This window comes from Mycteria americana, chromosome 1 (genome assembly GCF_035582795.1).
Source record: "Mycteria americana isolate JAX WOST 10 ecotype Jacksonville Zoo and Gardens chromosome 1, USCA_MyAme_1.0, whole genome shotgun sequence".
NCBI lineage: Eukaryota > Metazoa > Chordata > Aves > Ciconiiformes > Ciconiidae > Mycteria > Mycteria americana.
Genome location: NC_134365.1, coordinates 38,886,686 through 38,910,141, shown reverse-complemented (window position 1 = coordinate 38,910,141; position 23,456 = coordinate 38,886,686). Strand labels below are relative to the sequence as shown.

The following is a 23,456-nucleotide window of genomic DNA, read 5'->3' as shown; positions in this document are numbered from 1 at the left end:
TAATTCCCCGTCTTTGTGTGGATGTGATGTGATGGGAGTGGAAAGCAAAAGCAGAAACTTAATATGACCCTTGCCACAGGCATCTTGGATAAAGCACTCTTGGCCGCTAGACAAACGCAGGCCTCCATCCTGCAGAAGCCGATTAGTTTTATACACACAAATAGTCCCACTGTGGCATGAAGCGTGCACAAGTTTATTGGAAGATGCCCCGAGAAGGGAAGTGGGAGTGAAGCAAGCTGGAGGAATGACTAATAAGAAGTAGAGGGGAGTTAAGCACAGGGTAGCAGAAGTTCAGCCACTTGGCTGATCCATAAGGTGGGTGGGTGACAGCTGGAGCATCACATCAGATAAAACAACAGGAAGAGCCGAGTGATGGCAACCACAGGGAAGAAGACCACCAGGAAGACCGAAAAGTGGAATGATCCTTTAATACCACCGAGCAGGGTGAGAAAGAAGAGCAGAAGAGGATACATAATGTGATGAATGCAATTACTCACATCTCTGACTCAGGACTGAATGGGTGTTACTACTTAATGCTTTTTTTGTTATTGTATTTTGGTTATTTTACAAGTAACCGAGTCCAAAGGGAACATGCCACAAAGCCCTTGGGAAAGCAGAGGTTACTAAGCCGAAAGAGATTAGGTGGAGAGTTTGCAAATGAGTGAACACAAAGAATGTGTAAACCTAAACATCTGAGGAATTAATATCTGAACAATCGTCTTAGGTGAGAGAGGCATGGTTGCAAATACGAACGAACGGACACGCACCACAATCTTTAAATCTCATTGTAACAGGCCAGGGGACCGTGTAAGAGCCAATGAAGAGGGGAAGCCAGAAGAATCCTGTCCAACCTGCCTATGACAGCTTTGGAGGGGTGGGTGTTCAATGCAGTTTCCTGAGCCCCTCAGGTTTTGCCTCAGACCATACCCAGCCACATCCCTGTCTCTGCTGCTCCGAGTACCTGCTCTTTTTAACCTAATGGCCACATAATATAAACTCCACGAACTTGGATGTGAACTGCAATCTTGCCTAAGAGGAGAAGGCTCGTCATCTTGGCGGACCCCCAAGAGGCAGGTTAGAAGCCAGGCAACAAAACCCATTTCAGCCTTGCCTGTGCCATAGTATTTCCTGTCTGGCAGGTAGGATCACTGCTCCCCAGTGCACGGCTTAGCCCTTAGCTCGGCACGGCGAGTCCCACGCCGGGAACAGGAGCCTCACCTTTAGGGGAGCCTCGTAAGACGTGTCCCTCTGCTCAGCGCCCACCCCTGGGGCCCCTAACAGCAAGTGCAGTTCTTCTCAAGCACACGCCTACGGTCCTGGGACAAAAAAAAGACTACTTGCATGCAAAGCTTTTACAAATTTGGTCACTGTGACCAAACTTTATTACCCATTTTATGGAACTGTGACAAAAGTCTAGGAATCAAACAACATGGGGATCACAGAGGCTATTATGTTTATTGTGCTGAACAGACTGTGATAATCCATTAAAGGAACATTTTCAACAAGCAAGCGATTCGAAGTACAATCATAGACAGCAACTCTACACGAAGAACAAAGCAAAAAGTTAGAAGACACTCAAAAGAAAAAGTAAACTGTAGTTAAACATCTTGAAGCATTTTTTTTTTTCCTGCAAACACACCTCTCTTGCAGAAATGGTAGAAGAGTTAAATGTCCAGTCTTAGTTAGCAGTGACCAATGACAGCAAAGAACAGTCGTATAAAATTTATCTCCCATAAAAATAAACTATATATATAAAAAATTTTATGATGTTCTCACTGATTCAATGGCCACATGCAATTTTTCAGTCTGAAAAAATGAGGTATAGTAGGCCCTAAGAGGTAGTAATGTGTTTTGATTGTACTACAATATATAGAAAATACAAGATTCAGTTCATCAGAGTGGTAAGTCTCTCGGAGGTTGAAGTGTGACACACACCCAGCGATTATTTCTGTGTCATCCACTGAATACTGTGGTTTTAAAAATGCAAAAAAAACCCCAAACCCCAAAAGGGACTTGCTAAGGCTTGATTCGATGCCCTTTGAAGTCAGCAGAATTCCTTCTACTGCCTTCAAGTGACACTGCATTTGGCCTGTTAGAGCTACTGTATAGCTAGGATTATTTCTCTTTCACTTAATAGTAACGTGTCTAGTTGTAATACTCCGATCAGCTCTTTCTCAGCGATTTCCGTCACTGAACCCTCTGCGGGCTTTCGAGGAGGTCCGCATTTCTTGACACTGCCTCTTGGAAGAAGCCAGTAAGTAGTTATCTTTAACTGCATTTGGCTCGGTACTAAAGCCATACCAACAGACGCCTTCCTGAGAAACTACCCCTGGCCCAGTTATTAATACAATGGTACAAAGTACTGCCTAGGAAAGAGAGGAAGAAGGGAAATAAAACAGAAATAGAGAAAACAAAATAGGAGGAGAGAGAGAGAAAGAACAACAAAAGTGAGAGAGAGGATAATAAAAAACCTCTACATAAGAAGCATTTAAAATAAATCTGGCTGAAACATATTACAAAATCACATTTGTGTAAAATACATGAAAATACTTGTCAAGTATTTTCTTACAATCTACTAATTAATTTTTTTAAACACATATTTGTGATTGCATTATGCAAAAGCTGAGCTTGTTGCTTCCCACCTACAAAGCTTCAAGTTTCTTTGAAGGTTTTTTTTTGTTCGTTTTTTTTTTTAATACGAAAGTAATTTAAAATGTGTTTATTTTCCACAAGTTATTTTACAAAAATAGTTTTGAATTAGGGATTAGTTGCAGTCCTAACTGTTTCAAACGTCTCAAAACTAATGCTGAAAGTAACAAGTTCATTCCATTTAAAGTCTGGAGGTAGGTCTTTGTCAATCAATTAGTCCATTTCTTTAAACAATTCATTTGAGGTACAAACTTGGACAGTAATATTTAAACATTACAACTAAATTTTTTTCTATGTCATGTAGTGTCATTGAAGAAAATTATCCTCACAAACCTATCAGCAATTCAGTACAAAAATATATTCAAGTTAACAGTACATTACACAGAAGTCTAGCAGAGAATAGGGTAAGTACATTAAAAAAAAACCAAAAACAACAAACCAAGAGAAAGAAAAATACATAGTCATGCCGAAACACAATAAAGATATTGCTTCCTTAACTGCAATTAAGTGTTGAAGTAGAAATAAGGGGAAAATGCAGATACTCATGATTATCTACCCAGTAAAAATTTCCTGCATTTAATGTGTATAGCAGCATGTATTTATCAGTCTGTTGAGTTAATTGTAAAAATCAGAGGTAGTATTGAATAGTGGGGTAATATTGCATCTGGTGCTAAAAGTGCTGCTTTGAATGAAAAGATGGAGAAATGCCACTGGCACAGAGGTGCTCAGTGAACCATCCTATGTCAAAATACATTGCTTAAAGTAATGCACGAGCTTAGCTGAGGTACGTGGTGTTGGTTCTTACATCATGACTGATGAGTAATGAGGAGAGATTCAATTCTTTTGAAATACTGGTACAGGACGAGTGGAATTAGTCAAAACTAAGAAAACATATGGATTATTTTTGTTCAGACAAATTCATGATTGATTTTGAGGTACCTTTCTGTATGTTTTAAAACACTTTTCTCGATAAAGACTTAGTCATTAATGACATAAGAGTGTTTGGTGTCAGTCATTTTTGTTTCCATAGAAAACGCCTGGCTCTACAGAAAGCCAACTCTGTCTGGCTTCCTATCGTCCAGAAGATGAGGGCTGTTCATTTTGTTTACTACTACTTCTGCTGATATGTTTGTATTTATAACTATACAACGTATCTTTGTCTTTCTTCCCTTTTGCAAAATGAAAGTACCTTTTTCGCGTTGATTTCTTTCTTCCGATTACCAGCTGAATGAAGTGAAAGATCAGCTTTCAATTTTTTTCCTGAAATAACAGTAAGTCTTAAAAAAAAAAAAATCAAGTACAAGTCTACAAGAAGGTTACAAAAAAAAAGAGTAGTATCTATCCCTTATCTTTGGTGTTCTAAAACAGGGAGTTCACTAAGTAGGGAGTGGGTTGCTGGAAGTGTTGCAAGGCTTTAGTGTTACACACCCAGCCTTTCCTATTTCAATGCCCATTATAATGACTATGTTACAAGTTTCTTGTTTATATGCAGTGCAGTGAATGACATAAACCTGATTTGGAGCTCTTCTTGACCCATTCACCCTTACTTAGCAGCTCAAACAAACTATTAGTAGGTTAAGAAAAAAGAAAACAGTAATTAAAAGTTGCATCGTTAATCTGTGTCCCCTTTGTGTTACAGCAGTTTTTCACTAAACCTGGGACTGTGAAGGGATTACAAAGAAGATGATTAGTCAAATCCTTTTTAAGGTTATGTGATTTTTTTTTCCCCCCAGGCAAAAGTGGAAAGACCATGGCAATAGAAAATAAGTGGTCAAGGCAGTGTCTTCTCCCTTCAAAAGACCCAACTGCTGATGAGGTAGAAATTGCATGGTGCGGCCTCCTAGTCTTCCTCTGCAGATTCTTGTGAGGACGTTTCTTCAGTCTCTTCCTAGAATACACAAACAGAAAAAAATAAATACTGTGGCGACCGTGCATCTTAGGCTGGCATCTCACTCTTCTCTCACGCAGCTGACAGTTACCTCCTGAGCTAACAAAATGCCCTCTACAGCTGTTGTGACTTCTCAAGAAGCCACCATGGGGAGGAAAGGAAGGTCCCCCACTCTCCAGTCACCCCACTTTGGTTTGCCAGGCTTTCCTCCTTCCCCAGGGGGTGCCACAAAAACATAATTTGTGCCGTGCTCTGTCATGGCCCTTGTATGGCCAGCAGACATGGGCTATTAGAAAATGGAAAGCATTTTGAGCAGGCATCCAATGTTAAGAGGGTGCTCTGGGAAGCCTTCTCCTCCTCATCAGCTGTCCTCCTCCAGCCCACCGCTGCCTACACATTTGACTTCAGCAAGCCTGCCCAAAAGCAATGTTCTTGCACTGCTTATTTAACAGATGTGCAGTACCTTTCAGGACATGGGCAGTAAACTGAGGGCATTTCTGATAAAAGGGGCTGTCAGTGAAAAGCTGTTTTTTACTAAATGCTGCACATCGTCGCCTGAGACAGCACATGAAAAAGATCTAGGAAGAACAGGAATTTACCCCCTCAGCCAACTGAGACCTTTTAAGAATGACCAGCTTAAAACAGCTTATAACAGTCTTCATACTTTAATAGATTTGATTTTCCACATGGCTTCATTTTGTCTGGGTGGCTAACTGACACAATTTATAACTCTCTTCCTTTCCCAGGCCACTACAGTACACCATTCAGCAAAGCATGCCTTAAAGCTTGCCTGCATTATATGACCAAACTTCCATTCATTAGTGTTTGAAACACCTCAGCTGTGAAGGGCTCCTAAATGCTACCATGTGTGACACTGCTGCGGAGGAGCGGCATCAAGGAAAAACACTGGGCTTTAATCATAGGCCACTGCTCACTGCAATCCCCTTTCAAAAGGTTTCAACCTCCCCCCCCACCTCCCTGCAAGAAAAGGCTGAAAAAAAAAAAAAAAGCTGTAAATCCAGGGAATAAACATAAGTATAAATGAATGGATGACAGCTTAAAAAATATAACCATAGCAGCATCAAGCCATGAGATTTCACACTGGTTTTGTTTAGTCTGCTTTGGGTTATGTGGGAAATGTGAAAAGCATGAAGCAAATGCTCCCCCCTCTCCCTTCATACCCCCACTCCCCGCTAAAGCTCAGGCCTCAGATATTTAAGCCAGTAGGTTTCTACCTCTTGACTAGGAAACAGGCCATGACCCTGGGGTACTCTCTCGAGCACCAGGCACAAAGAAAGATGTAGCATGATCAAAGCCATGGACAGAGGAAAGAGAGCAAAGTCAAGTGTCAGCTGCCCTCCGACCTTGACTTTTCAATTAATATTTAAATTCCAGAAGACACCGATCTATCATGCAGATGAACAATTTCTTCCTCACAACAACTCGTGTCCACTTGTAGCAGGGTTAAATTCACAGTGCTGCTGCGAAAATGATCCCCGACTCACAAAACGATTAAGCGAATTTTAGCCTGTCCCTGGCAGCACTGGGGGACCTGCGCTCACACTCCATCGAATCCCATTAATGCGTAATGCATTTTCCCTGCTTACCTTCCCCGCAGAACCGGACTGTGACTTATAACATTTCAGTCAAGAAGAAAAATGGGATCTACAGGCAACTAACGAAGGGCTAATTTGGGCTGCACGTGGAGAGACAGTGCAAATATGTTGGCTTGAGCCTTGCTAATTCAGAACTTGGGATAATCAAGGCAAACACCGGCTTTGCCTCCAAGCCAAGTATTTGAGTTAAAAACTACGACTGTGCGTTCTGTGCTCTTAACATAATACAGGTAGACATGTTTTGGTATTTGACAACGATCACGTGCTTAATTCCTTACAGCACCGCAGTCAGCCCTGAGCTTCTCATCATTGTTTCCCAGAAGACGGCCGCGCACGTGTGGGCGCAGAGCAGCAGCTCACTTTGTTTTACACTTGGCTTGTCAGGAGACTACTGAAACCTGATGGACTCATTTTCCATGAAGGTGGATTTCCAATCACAGAATAAGAAGGACGGGGGAGAGGCAAAGTATGTGGAAGGGCATACCGCAGAGCCCAGCCAGGGTAGCCACAGAGAGCTATTTTTAGTTAAAGAGTTGCCCACTCTAGTGATTTTTACTGTGAACCTCACAATATTTTTTTCCCTTGTAACCCCTGCTGCAGTGACCAAGAAAATGAATGAGAAGCTCTTCCTTCATCTATATATGTATGTTCATGTAATGAAGGATGAGTTTCTCTCATCTGATATGTACATGCAAGTCTGTGTACCTGTAGTACCTGGAAGGATGAGAAACCAAAAATCCAGCTAAACCCCACCAAATATTTAAATAATAAACTAATTATTAAAAAATATTTGAGACTGGCAGACTTCAAATTCACATCAGTCTTGGGAAAGACTTTTTTTTCAAGAAGAAAAGCTGGCAAAGGGATCAGATTGTTGTGCAGCAAAAAGAAAACCTTCCTTCATTAAGTTCATTCCTTGCAAAAGCCTAAGATAGCTCAGTTACAGCCGGGTGGTTTTAAGCCAACCTATCATGTAAGTCCCTTGTCAAGACACAGATGGAGACATGATTGCTGCTCTGAAGTGCTTACAATTCAAACAAAGGGATAATACAAATCAGACATATATGCATGGAGGGACCCAAAGGAAGAAGCAAGTAGAGGTTCTGAAAGAGAAAATGCAGATGTGTAAGGAACAGAGAGGGATTTTTTGCACTGGTGAAAAAACTGGTTGCAAATATCAGAAGGTTGTGCAGCTGTGATCCTCATCCCACCCTTTGCCTCTACAGCACCCACACGCGCACACACTTCTCCCCAAAAGATGGAGGGGCACAGGCGTTTTGAGAACTGTGCACCCCCTAGAAGTTGCAAACCAGCTCTGCACTGGGTGGGCTCAGCCAGAGATTCACTGAAGTGCACGTGTGGCACGTCAGGGCGCTGGGCACCTCAGGCAAAGGATGCTTTACCATCAATTAGCACCCTCCAGGCACTTACAAGTCCTCACACACCCACCAAGGCCGATGGCATAGCCACGTTATCATAGGATCAGTCCCTGAGTCAAAAGTTGAAGGAGAAACTGGGGCTGGAGTGAAATACTTTGTAAGTCCAGATGTGTTTCCGATCAAGTTGAAGAGAAGGGCAAAAATCAAGAAGGAAAGCATGGTCATTAGAGCAGACATTAGAAATCCAAGTCACTCAGTCACAGCATGATAGCCAAGCAGAGCATAAATTCAGCAACACCGCCACAGGAAGCGTTCAGCCAAGAAGCAAAGGTTTCAGGTTACACGGCAGCCTTAATTCAGGTTGTTCTCACTTTTTAGGTGCATTCACTGTAGTTGTGGAGACAGAATGGTGACATGTGTTAATTGAGCGTAAATGTTCATCGACCCAGTTTTGCCTTGAACAGCTACTCCCCTGGTTATTTGTTTTCTGCTGCAGCAAGCTCGCAACAGGCTGGGCTAGCAGACTGAGAAGAGAAACCTGAGAAAGCTTCAAACTAACCAGGTCGGAGCTGGCTAACAGGGAAGCCACAGCCACGCAAGACCTCAGGGTGAATAGGACACGCACCTGAAGGGCAGGGGGAATACTCACATGCATAGCTCAGGCTTTACTCCCTGCTGCTAAGACAACATCCCAGGTGGCTCCCCACGCATCGTGTGCCCTGCATGCATGTATCCTCAGGGGCTGACTGACACAGGGGTGCACCGCAGAGGCAGTTTTAAGTGGCATGTCCTGTCTGTGGTTGTCCCATGCATGGGTACGTTTATCCTGAGTTGCTACAGGTCACAGCGTGATATTAAAAGACAAACTGCAAGCCAGCACCCTGAGCTGTGTCCACCCTTAATTGCTGTAACTGCCCACCAAGCCGGGAGTGATGCTGCTGTCTCTCCCAAAGAAAGCAGCAAGAAGGCCTTCTCCGAATCTCCTATGTGCACAAATGTTTAACAGGTCTTTTCTTGAGAGGTACCACTGACAAGCAGCTGGCAGATGTGTACACTGGACTAGAACCCACCAGTGCAGCCCCCTCACCTCTCACTGGTATTGGGTCCCAGCAGGAGAGAAAGGACAGATGTTTCCCAGTGGCTCACAGCAGGTACCTGCCCTGAGAAGGGCTACTCTGCGGGGCCTGGCGCCACCTTTGTTAGCCCTGATTTAACAGTGGTGAAGGTAACAAAAAGGACCAGGAGGCAGGACAGCAGGCTTCAGTTAGAAGTGCTATCTGCAGCCAGTATGCCTATTTGGACTTGCCCAACACACGATTTCAAAATATGACATCCATGGTGGGATCTGGTTGTCTGAAGATAGGAGCCTGGAGCTGTTTTAGATGCCCTGGGTATCTCATCTGGTATCCAGCAGCCAGGCCAGAAGGGTGCTGGTCTCCTGCCTGTATCATGCCCACCTGCTCTGTGTGGATGTCTGTGATCCCCTGGGACACCTAAAAGGGCACAGAACAGCAGTGTTGAGATGCGTGGACCCACTAACCCTCTCCAGAGCTATGATGCTGCGTATCTGCTTTTGAAGGTTGTCCACTGTGGAAAAACAAACTGATGTATACTGCACGAATATGTCAAGTGATCACCACTAGCACGTGTGCTTCATTCCTAAAACTCAGTGGTGGCACCATCCAGAATGGAGCTGTGCAACGAATGACAGTATTTAAACTACAGCATCTTTTCAGGTCAGAGTCACCCCGTGTTCCCAAGAGACTTCTGTCCCATGACATCCTGCGCAGGTGAAATGTAGCTCTACCTGCCGCCCAAGACCTCCATTTGGTGATCCACATTTGGTTGGTGCGGGCTATTTTTCTGGCAGTACAAGCAGCCAGTAGCAGCCAGTAGCAGCCAGTAGCATCCCGGTGTCCTCAAGAACAGACAAGCTAGTTTGGTCTTTGTATGTCCTCTGCATTCCTTTTTTTGGTGGACCTCCACAAAGTGGTCACACCAAAACCCGAAGATAAGACAACTGCTGGTGTTTGAGAGGAGCATTCCCCCCACCTGCAGAAGGGCAACTCTTTGGCATTTTTGTAAAAATGTTTGTCCTGTTTAATACCCTGGGGCTAAACTCCTTTACAGCTACTTCAAGGTTAATTGTCTTTGCCTCAAGAAACTCACTGGCAATTCAGCTGGCAATTCAGTTTTTTCACCTTCTGCTCATGAATTTCTGAACCACGGATTTAAAAAACTAGAACCAATTTTGTGAGATGAACTGCAGGATCACAGTAATGCTACATATGGAGCCTCTGAATTTGTCAGAGCTTTTATTTTATAACAAAGTATTAGCTATTGGCACAGATTTTGCTGGCTGCTTTCTAAGCCCGAGAGGGTATGCTTGAATAGATATGTCAAAAAGAACTGCTGACAAGAGCAACTTGCAAACTGTGGACCATTGTCTGCTGTTAACTTGTCTGAAATCCCCTGGCATGCAAGCTAATATTTTCAGAGGAGTCCCTGAAGCCAGTGGCTCCTATTGCAGATGCAGGAGCCCGGGCTGTGCCCAGCTGAGACGCAGTGCCATCCCAACTGCTCCACAGCCAATGCATCAAACCGCTTTAGAAAGTCTTACGGCACTAACAGACACGTAGAGTAGGTTTGCTCTGCTTGAAGCTTAAGGTGGGATCTGCTGCTTCGAGCTACTTCACCCCCTGCAAAGCACACTGGCAAGCTCAGTGACAGCTGTCATTCAGCAGTAAGGCAAAGTTTAATTCCAGAAGCTAGATTCAGAGCTCAAATCGTTGCAGGTATTTACTTCACACATCACAATAAAAGGATTTATTAGGGCAGAAGAGATCACCATGACCATATACAGAAAGGCCACACAACTCTTCTTACTGGTGTATTAAAGCATGTTTTTAAGAAGGGCACCTGAGGAAATTATTTCAATAGAGAAACTCCGTATCCGAATACATATAAGTCAATCGGCCCACAAGCAATTTCTGTGCACTGTCACTCCTAGCATGCAAGGAGCACAACTTCTCTAGCCTGGTGGTTAAAAGCACAGTTAAAACCTCTGCCTACAGAGCACTTCTGAGACCCCCTGCCCTCTCCCAGGGCTGTTTCTGCAGTCATTGACTAAGGCATGGGACAGCCCTGGGTTAGTGAGCAGGCAGGTCCTCCCAGGGAAGCAAAACTCCCAGTACTTAAAAGACATTAAAGATAAACAGAAAGACAAACAGAGAGGTGACAGCTGATGGGGCAGTTTTAGGTTGAGATTTAAGGACTGGAAACCAACATTCTTGCCTTAAATGTCTAAGTCCCTATGGACTTAGAGCAGATCATCCTGAGCAGATCATCGAGCAGATTCACCGAGCAGATCATCCTGAGTGCTATCACACGCCATGTAGAGAATAACCAGGGGATCAGGCCCAGCCAGCATGGGTTCAGGAAAGGCAGGTCCTGCTTGACCAACCTGATCTCCTTCTATGATAAGGTGACCCGCCTAGTGGATGAGGGGAAGTCTGTGGATGTTGTCTATCTAGACTTCAGTAAAGCCTTTGACACGGTTTCCCACGGCATTCTCCTGGAGAAACTGGCTGCTCATGGCTTGGACGGGTGTACTCTTCGCTGGGTAAAGAACTGGCTGGACGGCCGGGCCCAGAGAGTGGTGGTGAATGGAGTTTACTCCGGTTGGCGGCCGGTCACAAGCGGTGTTCCCCAGGGCTCGGTGTTGGGGCCAGTTCTGTTTAACATCTTTATCAATGATCTGGACGAAGGGATCGAGTGCACTCTCAGTAAGTTTGCAGACGACACCAAGTTGTGTGGGAGTGTTGATCTGCTGGAGGGTAGGCAGGCTCTGCAGAGGGACCTGGACAGGCTGGATCGATGGGCTGGGGTGAATTGTATGAGGTTTAACAAGGCCAAGTGCAAGGTCCTGCACTTGGGCCACAGCAACCCCATGCAACGCTACAGGCTTGGGGAAGAGTGGCTGGAAAGCTGCCTGGCAGAGAAGGACCTGGGGGTGTTGGTTGACAGCCGCCTGAATATGAGCCAGCAGTGTGCCCAGGTGGCCAAGAAGGCCAATGGCATCCTGGCCTGCATCAAAAATAGCGTGGCCAGCAGGACTAGGGAAGTGATTGTGCCCCTGTACTCGGCACTGGTGAGGCCGCACCTCGAATACTGTGTTCAGTTTTGGGCCCCCCACTACAAGAGGGATATTGAGGTACTGGAGCGCGTACAGAGAAGGGCAACGAAGCTGGTGAAGGGTCTGGAGCAGAAGTCTTATGAGGAGCGGCTGAGGGAGCTGGGACTGTTTAGCCTGGAGAAAAGGAGGCTGAGGGGAGACCTCATCGCTCTCTACAACTACCTGAAAGGAGGTTGTAGAGAGGTGGGGGTCGGTCTCTTCTCCCAGGTAACAAGTGATAGGACAAGAGGAAATGGCCTCAAGTTGCGCCAGGGGAGGTTTAGACTGGATATTAGGAAATTTTTCTTCACCGAGAGGGTTATCAAGCATTGGAACAGACTGCCCAGGGAAGTGGTTGAGTCGCCATCCCTGGAGGTATTTAAAGGACGTTTGGATGAGGTACTTAGGGACATGGTGTAGTGGTGGTTTTTGGCAGTGTTAGGTTTATGGTTGGACTCGATGATCTTAAAGGTCTTTTCCAACCTATATGATTCTGTGATTCTGTGATTCTGTGACTTAGCCTCTGATGGTTCACCTTGTCACCTAAGGATCTTGGCCTTCAAAAGACTACAGACTTGGCCATAGTGCGAGTCCAATATTTGGATACCAGCAAGCAGCCTTGCTGACCTGCCGCTTAACTTTCCCAATGCCCAAGTACATGCTGGTGGGCATGTGCAGAGCTGCCTAATGGGAGCAGTCTAAGGGCTGGCAAGTGTCTTAAAGATCATTTTGACTTGGAGATGTCCTCAAAGTTTCCATGCTCAGGAAGGCAATGCACAACTGACACCAAGAATAAGACTTATCTTTGAGTGTGCACGTACGCAACAGCACTGGTTTGGAAACTCACATGCAGACTTATTTTGAAATCCCCATGCTCTCTGATTTGAAGCAGATACTTCAAGCTGGGTTTTCTACCTTCTAGGAAGAAGCCTATGCATCAAGCTGTTGTGTACAGAGGATGCACCTTTTTTCTGCTGAAGTCACTCCACTTTTATATAAATGATCAAATATTCTGTGAGGGATGGAAAGGGAGCAGAGAGAATAAAGCAAAACATTGATGCTGTCCTGCAGTTGACCAGCCTATGGCTTTTGAGCTGCATAGTTAGTAAGCAAATTAAGGGTGGCCTCTCCTTTCACTGCTGGAACAACACTGCTTGACTAGCAAAAAGGCTGCTCATGGGGATTACTGGATAATCCACATCCCCAGCTGTTGGAGGAAGTGAACTAGCTGGGGCAGCCAGAGTGAAGTTGCTGGGACTGCGCTGGGACTCAGCTGCTGGTGAGTATGGTCCAGGCCAACAACTGCGGTACAGGTCAGAGAGCTACCATCCTTGCACATCCATGAACCACGCCTACAGATCCCTTTCCTCTGCTGCAGGAAGTGTCTCGCAAGGCTTGGCAAAGTTTTGGTCCTTGAGTAACAGGTCCATATAACTGGAGGGGACCGGGACAGTACTCAGGAGGATCCCCTCAGGACAGGACAGGACATTCCTCTTTAAGTTAGAACAGCCTTCTTCAAACATAGATTCAGGTCACTTCTTCCTGTTAGATTAAGGGGGATTCAAAAACATTTCTCTATCTCCTAGCTTATCTCCCACTACGAGAACTGTTTGATATAATGGAGTGATAATGAGTCTCTCTGGTTACTTTGAGAGAAAGGGCTTATCTGACACAGGATTTTTAAATCCAGGAGGGCTCACACTGAGAACTTCCAGAGACAGGAATTAGGCTGGCTGACGTTTAGATAACCCTAAAAAGTACCTGCCTTTGGCTCTGCCTCTCAACATCTCCTACAGATGGGCTTAAACGAACCTCAGCTCCAGGTGCCCAACTTCGCCATGGATTTTAGAGCAGTCCTGAACTTAACTCAGCAATGAGGTTTCTGTGAGGCAGCAGCTCACTCAGCGCTGAAGCCTGTGCTGCTGAAGCCTTTTGAAATTGAGACTCAGCTGTCTAAATTACGTCAGACCAGATTTCTTAAATGCATTTTGGCTTTTGAGTATAGCAAGTGCCTTTTTGACCTAAGCAGGTCAAAACACTTTGAAAAAATCTGTTCCCCATGTGATTAAAAGGAGAGTGAAAATCTCCAGCAAAATCTCAGTACCGGTCAGAAGAATTTTGCAGGAAGCACCATTTAAAGTCTGCAAAGCACAGACCTAAAGTGAAAATGGTGCTTGAAGCAATGGCGGGTGCTGTGCTAACACTGACAGAGATGTATTTTGTCTTGGAGAGCTTCAATCCTAAAAGATGTAAACAGTTCTGGTGGGAAGGAAATAAAATATTAAGGAAAAGAAGGCAGCGGTGCTGTTAGAAACATATACAACCGAGCTGGACTAACCCCAACATTGAGAAGCTGCTCTTACAAACCTCTTGTGGAGGCTGTAAACTGCAGGAGTGGTAAACTGCTCTGCATTCACACTATGCTCCAGAGCCAAAATCCAGACTGGAGCGTAAGGCAAGCAGAGGCTCTAATAATAGTCTCTAATCACGAATATGTATGTCCATAATTAGATGAAAGAGCAAAAAAAGGTGGACACCAATCTTTAAAAATCCTCGGGCTTGTACAGTTCACTGAAACGCTGTGGGTCACTGCATTAGCTCTGCTGTCTTGTGGCAGTGGAGATGGCAAAGCCCAAAAGGATACTGGAGCCCACACAGGTAAACCTGAGGGAGTCTGCCATCCTCCTGAGCCCCTGTGGTACTTGAAACAGCGTCGATTTCTGTGCATTTTTTATGTTGAGTGACAGAGGGAGGACGGCGGTGAAGGTCTCCCAGAACGCAGTAGAGAAAGGAACGCTAGGACAGGCTTTGAAACGGAGGTCAAACCCACATTGTTTACCTTTTGTCCCCCCCCTATTTTAGAACATGAAAAGGAGAATAAAGTAAGGCCTGTTAGATTTCTATTCTCCTTTCCCCCTCCCGCCAAAAATGACTGCTTGTTACAGACAGGAAGCAACTGCCAGAAGTTATTCACCTCCAATCCTTTATCACTTAAAAAAGCATTACAGCTCGGCCCACAGAGCCACTGGCAACTGTGGTTTGGGAACAGCTATCTATCTGTAATGATAAATAATAAAATAAAGCGTCTTCCCTTTTAAATCCCAGCTGAGAGATTTTGCCAAGTGATCAAACTTGTCTGAACCTCGGAGCAGCAGCTTTGAAGTAATAAGAAAGAGATTGAAAACCTGCAGCCAAGAGCCGCACACACCTCATTAGGGCCCAGCCATGCGGGAAGGCCGAGCGGCAGCCGCCGGGCCCGGCCCCACGTACCCACTGGAAAGGGGCTGCGGGAAGGGAAGATAAAAGAGCCTTTCACAGTGGAAGTGCACCGGTGACATTTTTACGAGCGCCAGCCAGCCCCGAGGCCGAGGGCTCGCGGCCGCGCGCGCAGCCCGCGCCATGTTGCCACCCGCCAGCGCAGGCCTCAGCGCGGGCAGGGGCGCGGGGGGCTCTGCCGCTGCCGTCGCTCTTCCTCGGCCTCCCCAGGCTCTTCTCCTCCTTTCTTTTGTTGTTTCTGAAGGAGAGAGTTTAACATACTGGGCTCTACCTTCCCCAGGTTGTCCTCAGAAAAGCCCCCCCCCCCCCCCCCCAAATGAGAAACATATTTCTGAAAGATAGTGAGCTGGGCTCTCAGATCTGGTTCAGCAGAGTTCATGTGAGACTTTGTGGTGTAATTCAGCTATATGATTTTTTCCTTAAAACCTCCCCCCCCAACCAAAACAAAAACACTAAAGCTTAACAGACTTGTAAAATGCTTTTTAAAACGCCTGAAGAGTTTAATCATAGATCTTGCCACACAGACACTGGTGAGGCTGTGTGCTGGCAGTAAAGCAGAGTATTTAACTTTGAGAACTGAAGTTCTGGGTTTAATTTTCAGTTTCAGACTAAACAGCAGGTCTGCAGCGAAAGGCAGGGCGACGACTCCTGAGCAAAACGGGGTAATGGAAATGCTTTTCTTGCAAACTGTGCTGATTGTGTAACCATGGAGCACCTCTTTGTGCAGGCAAAAGCACAAAATCAGGGAAGTTTGTGTTGGTTTTAATAAGCCCCCCCCCCCCGGCCCCTCCCTTTTTTTTACTGCAAAGAATTCTGCTGCTATTTTATTATGTAATGCTGCAGGCTAAAAATATATCCCTAATTTAAGCCATCTTGCCAATAAATCTACAAATACCAGGTAATCCAAAAAGGGTAGTTATGGTTTAATGACATACTCTTCTTGTCATCTTAATATGTTCAACTCCTAAAGGATTTAGAGTGATGCATTTAAAGATTTTTTCAACTTCTTGAATATTTCCACACAGTCTGGTGGAAAGGGCGATAAAGTATGGTCCTCTTCAGCATGGAGCAGCAACCCAACTTTTCAAGCTCCATCTGTGCCGCGATCCGTACTACCACAGGGTGAAGCTTTTTCTTTCTCAAAGCAAGATAGTCTGATTCAAAGGGAGTGGGGCTGTCCAACTTAATAGACAGTGATTATTTCCTGTTGATTATAGAACCTTTCAGGGGAGTTTTTTTTCCAATTGAACACATCTATATTCTATAATCAAATCAGAAAAGGTATCCTGGTGGAAACGTGTGTTCAAACATGTTTTCTTTTAGGACCGAGACAGATTTACTGCCATTTATACCTCAATGTTAATCTATTCTCCTCTTCCTAAACATAAAAAAATACTAATATAAATTACAGTTAATGCCTCACTATATAAGACAGTTCTCAGGAGACTATTAAAGCGATGGGCGAGCTGCCTAACATACTGTAACTGTCTCTTTGCTGTTCTGATTTCAGTTTCCAGATTTTGCCTCAAAATAAGCATGAGAATCAGGGAAGGGGAGAGGGTGGAAGCCATTCACTGCCCTGAATCTGATATCTCCCAGGTCCTAGAGCTCACATGTCCCTTCCTTCCAGACTCAAGTCTGGTTTCAATGGAGCTCTCATTTTTCTTCCCACTAATCCTGCCGTGAGATCAACCATTGGTAACTCTGTGAGAAATTAAATACCAGGATGTGGGAAATCTGAGATCTGAATTCGGGCAGAATGTGGGTGATTCATTTTTTTATTTCTCTCCTTCTCTTTTCCCATGGTTGTTGTGTGGCAAATAACTCTCCAAACCTGAGATCAGAGATCGGCCCTGAACAATGTGACTACATTGACAGAGCAGAGGCAAAGCAAGAAGTACACTGGAGGTATTATATCCCTTTTTAATATAAGCAACAGCCATTTCTAGAGAGAGATTTCGGCCAACATTTTCTGAAAACATTCTGGCATTTCCAGAAATGCCTTACAATGGGATCAGCAGCAGAACTTCATCATGGTGATGTTCACCATCTGCTGGAGCAGACTTCATAAAGAATTTAACATTTGTGGCATTGAGATCCCAATGAAACAGGACCCATGAGGTAGTTTGCTATGGTGATGTGAGTGCTATAATGCCTAACAGTTGTTTTGAACGGCTTTTTTTCTTTCCTTGGTGTGAGAAAAGCACATTTATTTATTTAGGTCCTATAAGGATGAACTCAAGACACTTACAAACACTGGACTGCCCAAAGGTTTAGGTCCTTCATGCACTGCTTGTCATTGTGCTGATGTCTGAAAACCTCCTACGTACTCCTGTAGCCTTCAGCATGAAGTACCTAGGAGCATAATTCTCACTGCATAGTCCATTAAGAGGTTGTGATACTCCCAAACTTTTTACTCTGTCTATAAACACAGCAGCACCATGCTCACAATATCCAACAAGCAATCGATGACCACAAGCTCTGGACAGCCCCCCGAACAGCAGCCTGTCTGTCACAGCCAGTGCTTGCTGGCTGGGTTGCTTCACACCATCACAGCACTAAGGGACAGCACAGTGACCAAAGGAAGCGATACGGGATGGAAGCTCCACTGAGGAAAATGGTTTTAGAGTGTCTATCATGATTTTATTTTGTGCTGACTTTCATGAGTCCTTTGCCTGAGTTGTCCTCTCTGAGCTGCAAGGGAGGAGGCACGCTCGTAGGTCCAGCCTATCCATCCCAGCCTTAACGTTTGGCACAGGTGTCACAAGCTGACGGGCTGCCCAGACAGGCCAGATGTCACCCCAGGGTAGCATGGCAGCACTGATTTCAAGGAACTAAATTCACCGAATTCCACAACCGCCCCATAGTGATGGACAGAGTAGCTGTGAAAAGCTTCTTATCCTTCCTCTATTCCAAGACTGTTATTTTGGGCAACAAGAGGACCTTATAAAATTCCCCAGATGTCATGGAAACCCCAGAATAAAATACGATATTGACTTCTTATTGCTTCCTTCCAGAACATGTTTAAAGATGTATATCAGTTAATAAGGCCTGAGCATACTGCTCTTTTCCCTAGCCAAATCTTTTTTAATAGTGCTGGTATGCAAATACTATAACTGAGAATCCTAGCAAATTATTTAATAGATAAAAAAATGTATTTTCATTGGTCTTAAGTTTGATTTTCATTGTGTTTACCTTATTCCACATCCATCGCAGCATACCTCATTTTTAACATACAACGTGCCACAGAATTTATATGGTCCGGAACTGGCATGGCAAAGATGTAGCAACTTCTAGAACTGGCTACATAGAAGGTTCATGTCCCATGTTTTTCAATGCAGCAGATGAACTGGGTTACAGCCCTGGAGTATCTATTAATAATATTTATGTCAGGAAATAGGATATCTTTCAGTGACTTCAGCCAGGTGTGGAGGAGCAGCAACGATGCTGACTGTGAAACATGCAGAGCCTTTATGAGAAGCTCAGGAACTAAGCTCTCAGCGAAGAGCACTTTCTTCCTGCGCAGCCTTCTGACACACTTCATCTTTGCTAATTAGCATTTTGATCATTTTGTTGCTGTAAGTCCAGAGGCTGATTGTTCTGGTAGGTTTCAACTTTCTGGATATAATTCTAGAAACATCTTAAAATAATCCAAATTTTCAGGGGGTAGCCAAGTACTGCCTAGAATCCTGTACGTCTGTGAAGTAAGATACCCAAGTGTTAGCAGCACAGACTCTTGTTACTCTTGGAAATCTTGGCCTAAATGTGTAGCATGTGTATGCAAAAGTAGCACTGTTTAATTTACTCTTGACTGACATTTTTTTAAACACTGTTCCCTGCCCAGCCATCTTCCTCAGTGGTGTTTCCCAAGCACACGTCACAGTCCCTTCTCTTCTGGCTATCGTTAGTGAGATTTTGGTTTGCATCAAATCGGAGCCAAGTTCTGAACGGGATAGGGTACCTCCCTCAACAGCTTCCGTGGGCACAGCCATGGGGTCAAACACAAAGCCACCCTGTCCACAGCCATCGCCTGCCTGTCTCAGGCTTCTTCCCCAAGCAGGGAAGGGAGAGCGAGGAGGTGGGGAGAGAGCAAGGAGGAGCATTGCTGACATAGGGAAATGTTTTAGCTTACCCCTTTGGCCTCCAGCCTTCTACCACCAACTGCTGCGCCTAGTGCCAAGTGCCACGCATGGAGCGTCTCAACAGCTGTAGTCCCTGAACGTTTCTATGTGCTTTTAGGGACAGGTCTTGCCTAACACACAAGGAAAGAGCAGTGACCTGAGAGCATGTCTGTATTGAATGGGCAAATGTGTGACCAGCGCTGCATTCAGAAAGCTGCTGCCTGCTCCACGGCTTGTCTCAAGGGAATTAAATGTTGCATATCTGAACAGTTAAAATAACCTTTTTCTGCTCTTGTTCAGAGCTGAAGGCTCCTCCTGTGTTGGGCTATGCCACGGCACTCCTGCTCTTCGACTGACTCAGAGAAACTGGCTGACAAGGACGTGACATCTCCAAGCAGCACACTGCAGCAGGCAAGACTCTGAATCCCCCAGACAGTCCCTGATGAACCATGAAGCAAAAATATCGTGCTAAATCTGATTCCTCTTTAGTCACATCAAATCATGAATGTGTGCACTCTGATAACTCCCTTATGCAAGACGGGAGCATCAGCACCTCAGTTTTAGCAGAGGGGAACTCAAGGCACTGGTAGACTTCCCTAAAATGGGACTTGCACGCTGCAGCGCTCAGCACTAATGGCTTCAAAGGCAGCAAGAGGCTCACCCAGCCCCGTGCTGACCGGGGCACCTCTGCGCGTGAGGCAGCGTATGGGGACACGGGGACAGGCACCTCAGCCTGCCTTGCGGGCCACTGGTACACTAAGCAAGGGGATGCATAATTTAGTCAGCAGGAAATCTTTAACAGACAGGACCATTCAAAATCCTCTTTCTTTTCTGAACTCAGGCATTGCCCAGCAGCACTGAGGCTGGTGCTGCTGTGAAGCTGGGACGCAACCAAACCATCTTCCTCCTGGTTGTTCACTCAGTGGCTCTTCGACCTTCGAATCATTAGCTGCACTGTGTCCCAGGTTCAGCAAGCGGCACAGAGAACAATCCTCCCTTGGCAGCCTGGAGCGCTGCTGGGATGAGAAATGGGGCTGCTGCTCAGGTGACCTACTTCCAGAGCAACTCCTGTGGCCACCACAGTCGTACGAGAAGCAGGCTACCCCTGCTCCCCTGCAAAGCTCATTCTGCTCCCACCACCCCACCCCCCCCAAATACTGGATCCTAGCAGAGGCCATGCAGGGTTCCTAAGTCCCAGGTAAAGTGAGACAGGAGCCTGGGGTAGGCAGTGCCTTGTGACACTGCAGCTGCTGGGCAAGTGCCTCTCGCTCCTGCGGTGAAGCTAAGGCGCCTGCTGGGTGCAAGAGAGACCGGGCAGGTAGGGAGCTGGGCATTTTGTGATTTTCTCTATTAAAAACCCACGTTCTGCCTGCAGGGAAACAGGGCTACCTGTGTATCTCCTGGTAAATGAAAAAGATTGAGGGCTGGATTACAAACGTTATTTGAGTATCTAGTGAAGCAGTGGTTACAATGCCCACTTAAATGCTTAACTACCTTTGTAAAAGCCATCTGCCTGTTCCCTTTGTGCTCTCCATGAAATGGTGGGAATGCTGGGTGAGCTCTTGCTATATTTTCATGACTGGTAGGATGGGTTCAGTTGAAGAAAGTACTCAAATGAGCTGTGAGCAAAAGCAATTTTTATAAAAGTGATTTTTATAAAATTGATTTGTGGTAATTACCCCGTGGCTCCAGTGTTCATTGTGTGAAACTGTACTTGCTGGCAAAGTCTTTGCCATCCCAACACTGAGAGGCCAGCGTGTACCTACCACTATCGTTAAAAGAAACTATAAAAATGTAAAAAAAAGTTGCCTCAAAGAGTAGCAACCTGCATCGTCAGATCGCTGTATGTATTTCTGATTTTTGACTCTTTAAAAGTGACTGAATATCTGAATATACTCCTGTCCTGAAGGTAATTTTTTCCCTTTTCTTTCCTTCCTTCTGGTCACATAATATCTGAACTTATTTGTTTAATTTATTTACAGCCGAATTTCTGGAAGCAGCCATCTCAAAAATGTTACTCTGTCATAGCTATGTAATAAATGACAATCATAAACAGTTAAAACCTTGGAAACCTGAATCTTACACTGATTTCGGTATTTAGGTGTAGCCTCGTTGAATTATGTTATTCAGAGTCTATTCAGAAGTTATGTCATATAAACAGTAAAGTATTTGCTGTCAGAAATACTTGACTCCTCTTCTAGCCCTCATTCTTCAGCACAGCTTAGTGCTTCATCCGTTCATAGAACTGGTAATTGCAACTTCTGTATTTTACTATCTAAAACTGTGCTCCTTTCTTTTTTAGTCATCAGACTATTCAGTCGCCCTGTCACAATAAACCAATTATAAAAGAAGACTGAATATGTCTTCCTTTGGAAACCACATCATGCAGTTGCCACCATTTTGCCTTGGAAGGAGAAAGAAGGTAAGGACATAAAGCCCAGCACCCTCCATGAGACTCCATCTGCTGCATCCATGAAGAAAGCAAGAGACTTTCCTGATTTCCTTAGAATCAAATTGAAACCTCTCCCAAAGCAATGGCAGGTCCATTCCTGCAGTTCAGGCATCCACCTAATTTCTTAATAATTCTGGCTGTAGTCCACAAGTTTGATATTATTCTAATTTTGCTGTTTTTAATTTTACACCAAGCAATCCTTACAGGTTGCTTGAAATACAAACAGCAGAACTGGTAACAATGAAACATAATTTTCAAATTGGAGCCATTTTTCATAAGACTTTCCATGACATTTTTATCCATTTGTTAAAATGATGTTTTCAAATCAGAAAAAATGTTTCCAGAACACTCAAAAGCAAAATCTGGAAGGATTTTGCAAAGCAAAAGTATTCAAAAACCAAAATCAAACCCTATTTTGATTTAAAAAACTCACTGCCCAAGTGATCATAATATTGTGAAGCTTTGGAAAAACAAAAATTCCAAGGACACCTAAGGGGAAAAGGGTCAATAAAACCAGGTTATTTCATCATGAAGCTATTTATGCAAAACCTCTGACCAGTTCCAATAAGCATCGTCCCCCTGTCTGGCGGCGGTGGGAAGCAGGGCACTGAGCCGGAGGGCCCCGCAGCAGGTCCGGGGCTCAGCCCCACTGGGAAAGCTTTGGGCAGCTCCACTGGGACCACGCTCCACATATGGAGGTGCAGTGAGTCCGGGCTGATGGAGCTGTGATATACACTTGCGTGGCGCATATGGACATGGTACCAAGGGCCTCCAGATGGCCCCTATTGCTGTCTTTGGGAAAACATTCAGCATTTGCTTTAAAAATAACAATAATAGAAGAATGGTAACAGCCTTTTGGAGGATGTTCTGGAGTGGTGTGTATAACACATATGCAGTTACCCTACTCTGAAGTATAAAATTCCACATACCATTGGACAATAAAGTTTTGTCCCTCTGGGATCTGACAACTTCCTGACTCTCCGTATCAGTAAATACAGAAAAAGTACACAACACACAACACAGCTTGCTGGATGCAGTGGGAAGAGCAATGACACGCCGGGGCACCAGGTCAACCTCCAGGGCAGAGGTTTTTCAATGTGTCTGCAGCCAAGACTCAGTTGAGTCAGCCTGCAGTATTCCCAGCTCGGCAGGACACAAGGCGGGCTTGGACAGTGGCACACGCTCTCTCGGACGTGTAGGTGCACCTGCATGGGTGCAAAGGATTTGCCATCCTGTCTGTGACACCGGAAGCTTCTTTTCAACCTGCTAAAGTGGATCTCTGGAGTATTTCTGCCACATTTCTCTCTGGGATTTCCCAGAAGGGAAAAAAATAAATCCACATGTGGTGGCTAGCACGTATGCAGAATGCCTGAAGCTTGCGGAAGTGCAGATTTATTGCATGGCACAGAGAGGCGACCCAGCATGTGCACCGTGGGCCTGCTGGCCAGGGTGTCCCAGCACGTCGGACCTGCCACGCAACCACCACAGGTCCTGGGCTCAGCTCTGCTCACAAAGTCTGCTGCTTTTGGGCTGCATATGAATGTGTGAATCACAGATGTAGCTCCTGGGCTGCAGAGCCTGTCTGACACCTTCAGCATTTACTGTCCTACATTGAGTAGGCATATGTGATGGATGCAGCTGGGGAACACATACAACTTGAGGTTGTGAGTTGTATATATATTATGACTAACTAACAAGCATAACTTTATTGATACCAAGACTAAGAAATGAGTAACAAGGAAAAATACAGCGAATCTGCATTTTCTTTCCTATACAAAATAACACTTTTCTTTTTAGCTTTTATTCTTGTTGGGATTTGATTTTTTTGGATGTTGTTTTAAAAGCATCTAATGCATTTAGCATTAGGTAGAAAAGTATACTTTATGTGTACTTTTTGTGTA

The 23,456-nt window shown here is 44.9% G+C and overlaps 1 protein-coding gene across 8 annotated transcripts in view; it reads right to left on the bottom strand.

Annotated features, from left to right (window-relative positions):
• Positions 1–1,382: 1,382 nt before the first annotated feature.
• The window catches only part of HMGA2 (high mobility group AT-hook 2), a 125,000-nt gene continuing 102,926 nt past the window's right edge, over positions 1,383–23,456 (bottom strand). For 3 of the 8 annotated variants that reach the window (XM_075495213.1, XM_075495196.1, XM_075495205.1), the window contains exon 6: positions 8,837–9,025. In XM_075495213.1, coding sequence (XP_075351328.1) covers positions 8,852–9,025 — 174 coding nt within the window. In that variant the 3' untranslated portion in view covers positions 8,837–8,851. Of the gene's footprint in view, positions 4,538–8,364; positions 9,026–23,456 lie in introns of those variants that run through there. The other 5 variants (XM_075495223.1, XM_075495232.1, XR_012774569.1 and 2 more) reach the window with 4 other exon arrangements.